Genomic DNA, 7,035 nt, shown 5'->3' with positions numbered 1-7,035 from the left:
TAATTAAATTTAGAAAGTAAACTTCTATTGATACAAAGTTCTTTTTCGCTAAGATTTAACTTATTATTTTCGTCTACGACCCTTTTAAAAATCTTTTATATAAAAGTGGTCTTCAACCGATCTCGTCCATTTTTTCTAGAAATATTTTCTGCTATAGGGAAAATTTGTGTACCCAATTTTATTACGATCCGTTAATTTACCTTCGAGTTATGGCTCCCGAAACATAGAAAATTGCTTAGTCATTAAAGGGGCGGTACCACGCCCATTTTTTAAAATTTGAAGTTTTTCCTATTTATTGTTATAAATCTACTTGGCAAATGAAATACCATTGATATAGAGCTCTTTTTTGCAAATATATAGCTTATTTTATTCGTCCACGACCCTTTTAAAAATCTTGTATATAAAAGTGGGCGTGATCCCTAACAGATTTCGTTAAGTTTTCTTTAAAGCAATCCTTATAGTAAAGGCAACCTCTCTGCCGAATTTTGTAACGATAGGTTTAACGATTTTAGATTTATGATTAATAATATTTGTAAAATTGATTTTATCACAGGTGGGCGGTGCCCCGCCTATTTTGAAAAATTATTTCAAACTTTTATCAAGAGTCTCAATATCAGTCCACACGTCAAATTTCAACATTGTAGGTGTATTAATTACTAAATATTCAGGTTTTTTGTGTTTTCCAAAATGTTATATATATATAAAATAGGCGTGGTTATCATCCGATTTCGCTCATTTTCAATACCAATCTATTCTGGGTCCAGATAAGCTCGTGTACCAAATTTGGTGCAGATATCTCAATATTTACTCAAGTTATCGTGTTAACGGACAGACGGACGGACCTAGCTCAATGAAATTTTTTTTCGATACTGATGATTTTGATATATTAGTATATATCTATCTCGATTCCTTTATACCTGTACAACCAACCGTTATCCAATCAAAGTTAATATACTCTGTGTACAAGTACAGCTGGGTTTAAAAAAATTATTCATACAAACCAAAAAATTCTGACAATAAGGCCTGCCGAATGACTCTAGCGTTGTTAGTTACCGAGATATGATTTTATGAATGAGATTTAATTTGGTCAATAACTTTAGATCAAAGGGGAAGCCGGTCACGCAAGGTATATGAATAGAGGTTGTTCATCGAGTAGTTTCTGAAACATAAGCTCCACTATAGGTTTCAATCAGGGGGGTCACACTCACTTATAAACTCCGCTATACTCTTTTATAGTCGGCCGCACTCTGTGGCGACATAAAACAAATTTACATATTTGAACCGTTTCTAAACAACCAACTTAAACTCTATCCTGCTGATAAGCATAAACTTTGGAAGGTCACTGAATACAAGAAAGGAACGAATACTTAAAATGTGTTTTTTTTTTTTAATTGGAGCCTTTATTAAATTTGAATACATTTAATATTTCACACAAAACTCCAATAGCGTTGCGTTATTTTTCGTCTTGTGAACATTTCAAAACTTTGGATTGCAAGCCTATTTTAGCCACACTTCTTGCCGCCACCACCACCACCAGCGCTCTTGCCGCCATAGCCACCACCGAGCTTCTTAGTTCCGGTTACTAAACGTATTTCACCGCAACTCCAGCACAACATTAATACAAGTGGCAAAATCAACAACGAAAACCGCATTTTTTAATTAATTAATTTAAGTTTTTATTCGAGAGACTTCCACGAACCACGATTCAATGAGAATTATTACTAACTCATTAATCATAACGTTATTTATACAGATTTTTTTTTATGAAATTTACGTGAAATATTTGGAGTAGGCTGTTGGAATTTGTTCGCAAAATATTTGCATTTGTCACGAGACCGCTTTCCTTTTTAAAGATCCTACATTCATTTATAGATAAAAAAATTTGTTGAATTGTAAATATTTGCAAAAGCCTGGGGGTTTTCCGAAACTGTGAATCATGATTCACTGACGTTGAGAATTGCAACTTAGTTGTTTCACTTAGTTTGATAATCTCTCATTTCAATTGCCTTTAAACAATAATAATTTAATTAAAATTTAATTGAACTAGCGATTTTTATTTGCGTAGCTGCGGAACCGGATCTGGAAAACCGATAGTTTTGATGAAGGGTGTGTCCAAATCTATTAAAAAAAAAAATAAAAAAATCCAAGTCTATTAGCGCCAAAAAATGTGGAGCAGCAAAAAATGCATACAATTTCATTATCGCGGCCAATCCCTGTACGTATGTACACTTGAAGAGGCATCAAGTGAAAATTACGTTGAACCCACATGTACATTAGAGGTTTACGACGATCACTTTATCGGTAGCGCAGTTTCAACGCTTTGCTTTCTTTTAATGCTGTTTGGAAGTATGTGAACGTGTTAATTTTAGGTCCAAGTCTACGGTGCCTAAAATAACCTTACACGACGAGCTCGGAACACGTATGCATTTGAAAATCTATAGAGTGTGGACCTCTTCCAATAGTATACGCTTGTTAGTTTGAAGTATTGATAACTTGGGCTAGAGCGTTTGGAGTCGAGTTAACGCCTTTTGGAACGAGGGAATCTTATTACGTTTACCTACTGATTGGAAAAATATCAAATAAGCTTGGGAAATTAAATTCCAAGATGAACTAGCCATAAAATAGCGATATTATGTAGTAAGAAAAAATCGAATGTCACATATTACCTTAAGAAGCACGGCGTGGTATTAATGAACACGTTTCAGCAAGAATCGAGGAACTTCAGAAATCGGGCATCTTATATCTCCTTGCAAAAAGAACCAATTCCGTTTTCCCGGGTTGACCGCCAATCCACATGATTCAGCCCACCTAGCCACAGTATCCAGGTAGCCCTGCAGAACATCGCGCAGGGTGCCCAGAAATTTGCCTCTGACTAGGATAGCGAGGTCATATGCATTGGCAACCACCCGACAACCATTGGCTTCCAGCTCCACAAGAAGCTCGTTGACTACCACAATCCAGAGCAGAGGAGATAGGACACCACCCTGTGGCGTGCCCCTGCACACCTTCCTCTCAATTATGGCCCCACACCACCCCACTGCGACAATTCTGCCTCAACTCCGCCTCACCCACCAGAGCTCTTTCGATTTCCCCGGTAAGACATTGTTAAAAGCCCCCTCGATATCTAGAAAGGCACCGAGAGCAAACTCTTTGTGTTCTAGGGACCCCTCTATTTGCTTTACAATCGAATGGAGAGCCGTTTCCGTCGATCTGCCCTTGCAGTACGCATGCTGTGAGGCCGACAGTAACCCCCGAGGTATCCTTTCCCGTAGGTACAGGTCAATCAACCGCTCAAACGTCTTAAGAAAAAACGACGAGAGACTGATTGGCCTTAAATCCTTAGGTGATACATGAGAGCTTCTGCCGGCCTTAGGAATGAAGATAGCCCTAACCGTGTGCCAAGACTTCGGGATATAGTTAAGCCAGAGGCAGTTAGTGTAGATGATGGCCAACCAGCGGCAGGAAATCCCTAAAGACTTTTGAAGTTGCGCAGGAATGATTCCATCCGGGCCCGGAGACTTATAGGGCTTGAACGACCCTATAGCCCAGTTTTTTTACTTTCCCGTAGTGGAATGGCAGGCACTTCTGCATGGCCAACGACCGCCGACCATGCAGGCGAAGATCCCTGCGGAACTGGGCCTTCGGGAAAATGATTGTTCAGTAAAAGCTTAAGGGACTCCTCGCTACTCATCGACCAGTCCCCACCATCATCTCTCAGATACCCCAGAGGAGAAGAATTCCTAGAAAATACTTTTCTAAGCAGCCTTCTACGTTTTCGCAGAAGCTTCGCCATGCATCTCGCTGGCTATCCTTATTTCATATTTATAAATACCCAGACTCACCTTATAGAGCTCCCAGTCCAAGGGTAATTTACTCCTCCTGGCTCTGTTGAAGAGCCGCCGACTGGACGCTCTTGGGTCGTCAAGAGAATCCGAACACCAAGGCGGCTTGCCCTTCCCCCTGTAAGTTTTCAATGGGCAGGACAGTTGAAAGGCGCTATTGCTTGCCAAGGTGAAGTGTTCTACCAGAACATCTATCTCAGATTCGGATAGGTCCGAACTAACGGTGGGCGCCGCAGGCAATAGCTCTCCCAGCTTCCTACAATACAAGTCCCAGTTCCTACTTTTAGGGTTCCTAAAAGATATTTTACCGGGACCTTCTTCGTTCACCGAGAACTTAATATATCGGGGATCAGAGAAGGAGTGCTCGTTGAGAACCCTCCAGCCAGATATCCGACCCTCTAGTTCTCTACTAACCAGGATGAGATCCAGGACCTCCTCCCCTACCGCAGTAATACAAGTCGGGTCATTCCCTATATTACATATACAAAGCCCCTCATCTACAATAAAAGTAAATAAAGACTCACCTCTAGTGTTGGTATCAGAGCTTCCCCTGATGCTATGATGGGCATTAGCATCGGCACCGATGATCACGCCAACACCTCTCCGCCTTGCTGCAGCGGTGATTTCGCCCAGTATCGCAGGTTTTGGTCCCGCTACGTCCCCATGGGGCATGTACGCAGAGATTAAATAATGTTAACTGATTCCAAAAGCTCCTTCAGGCCATAAGTTCTGCCTTTCAAGCTGTGATAATAGGAGAAATGAGTTTTGTGGTGAACGAAAACAAGACGAAGTAATTGTTGACTGATACAAATGCAACACTGTGAAAGACTTTGGCTACTTGGATACCAACAGTACCTAGAAATCCCAGCTGAGAACAACTCTTAGCGGCAAGTGCTTATTTGAACAGCCCTATAGCTAACCGCGAAACTAGTCACTAGTTTGCAGCTATAATTTTCTGACTGATATAAAAATAGGCCCAAAAATAACTCGGGTAAAATTCAAAGTATTGACCGATTGTGTGTCCAGAGTCGGAAACTTCTGATTATATCGTTTTTTTTTTTTTTTATTTTGTTGTTTGCAGTATCATGGCTCAAACCTCTCATTCAAATTATTTTAATTTACTATAGTTGAGGTTATATTTTTGGGATTAAATTTGTACTAGTTTTAGACTGAAATGTGTCCGAAATCTGACAATCAACATCTCGTATGGCATGCCCATGTTAAATGTATTGATGAAGTGAACGCGCAGAAATCAGCATAAGCTAGCGAATGAAAACACAGCGAATGAACCCACACATGGAATCGGAGGATGTGAAAGCCCCCACTTCGCTGGAAGGACCATGTGGAAAAAGGTGTCACAAATTGGAGCCAGTTGTCACAGCAAGAAAGGAACTGGCGGGACTGGTTAGATGTCCATAATAATATGAGCACCAAAGAAGAGCTTCACGGCCGCTGGATAGGCCATTTGAATACTGAAGTCATTATAAATACTGATGATGCAAATGATCGCAGTCTATCGAAACTGTTTACTGTCCACTATTTCAAGTTGTCCCAATTCCTCAACAAAAACGGAGATGTACGCCAAACTGAATTTATTGATCCCTATACAATACTTTCTGATTCAGCTTTTCCCATTATTTATATATTAATTACCTTTATTATGTTTTTTTTTTTTATGAATAACAAAATAAAATATTCAATAGTTGCAATTTTTATTTTTTTAAATCACTTTAACCCATCTCAAACAAATATAATTTCGACATATTGCAATTTCTCTTCTCCATAACACTGTACAATTACTTTGCGATGATGATTCCTAATCGGTGTTCCACATTTCATAGGTTTAGGTTTGTAATGCTCCCTGCGATTCCAAAACTCTGTGCTCATTTCACTCTCTCTACTATCCTCCAAGTCATCCTCTTTCTGCTAGTGCCGGTCCATGGCATCATTTGTATCGGCAGTGGGCGGACGACGTGAGGTGGTAGCTGGCCGGCCACGCGGATCAGGATTTGGATTAGCAGCGGCTAATGAGATCATGCTTCCGATCAAGGCAATCAAACCAAAAACAAAGAACAAAGATAACCACTTCATTGCCAATAAAAAAGGATTAAAAGAGATTTTAAGTTTTTAAATCTGACGTTTGCTAACAGCACTTAAGCAGCTTTATTTCGACTATCAATAAGTTGAGCCGTTTTAGCGGTTTTTATACTTTACATGGAATCGCCGTACATCGACGTGCGCATTGACTGTTGTTCTATGAGATTATTAGGGAAAATGTCACAAACATAAATTGTTGCTGATGTAATCTCTAATAAGATTTTAGTTCATGAGTTTAAAGCAATTTTTTTGAAGGTAGCTCTTTGTTCCTATTCGACTGGGGAATAAATGTCAAAGCCGTTTAAATAGGAAATCTCGATAACAACTCGGTTTTGTTTATGTTCTAAAGATTTTGTCAAGACTGATTGGCTGTTAATTGAGTTATAAATTTAGTAGCGGAAATGGGCGAAAACCTATTAGGGCTTTTAGGTAATTTTAGCTAATATTTACTGATTGTCTATGAGGCGTAACAATTTAACAGGAACTGTGGTAAATAGATTTCACGTCATTGCACACACATAATAGACAGTGTGAGCCCACTATAATCTAAAATGCAAATGGAAGCATAAAATTTATACGCAATAATGACAGGAGACCGACTAAGCGCGCTTCCCAAGGCAGTCGGTTCTATGTACCGGAGCGACTCGGGATTTTTCCCGACCAAGGACTGTCATTTCAGTGTAACCCCATTTAATTTGTTTCGTCCCTCCCACAAATTGTCATCCTCCCAGCAGCTCCTTGCAGCAGGACTGCTCCATATTCTCTTGCTCCGGGAAGGTATCGAATCCAATCCGGGTCCGTCTCCTGACCCCGGTCCTGAGAAATGGTTTTGCTGCATCTGCCGGAAAAGAATCTTTTTAGGACGGTCATACTCTGTTCAGTGTGTCTCGTGTAAGGGATGGTTGCATCGGACAGGTTGTTCTGAGCTTGATCCCAAAACCCGACGTCCACGTAACTTTTATAAATCTTTTGTGGCTCCTTGCTGTTCACGCCCAAGGGCGCCCCGTAGTCTACGTCTAAGCGCCCCCCCCCCATTACCTTCCAGCAGCCCCGCTGCTCAGCAAGCCACAACAAGTACCCGCTGCTGCTCGCGCCT

General features: G+C 40.5%; 1 protein-coding gene across 1 annotated transcript; it reads right to left on the bottom strand.

Annotated features, from left to right (window-relative positions):
* Positions 1–5,476: 5,476 nt before the first annotated feature.
* Positions 5,477–6,041, bottom strand: LOC137247202 (uncharacterized). The gene has a single exon (XM_067778304.1). It carries the CDS (start codon positions 5,931–5,933, stop codon positions 5,769–5,771), a length of 165 nt encoding a protein of 54 aa, XP_067634405.1. The 5' UTR covers positions 5,934–6,041; the 3' UTR covers positions 5,477–5,768.
* Between the last annotated feature and the right edge of the window lie 994 nt (positions 6,042–7,035).

Source organism: Eurosta solidaginis, chromosome 3 (assembly GCF_040869045.1).
Source record: "Eurosta solidaginis isolate ZX-2024a chromosome 3, ASM4086904v1, whole genome shotgun sequence".
Lineage (NCBI taxonomy): Eukaryota > Metazoa > Arthropoda > Insecta > Diptera > Tephritidae > Eurosta > Eurosta solidaginis.
Note: the sequence above shows the minus strand (reverse complement) of the source record. Positions and strands in the feature narration are given on the sequence as shown.

What these genes read in the sequence shown, in the direction of transcription:
- LOC137247202 (XM_067778304.1), bottom strand. Translation starts at nt 5,933, where the DNA reads ATGAAGTGGTTATCTTTGTTCTTTGTTTTTGGTTTGATTGCCTTGATC.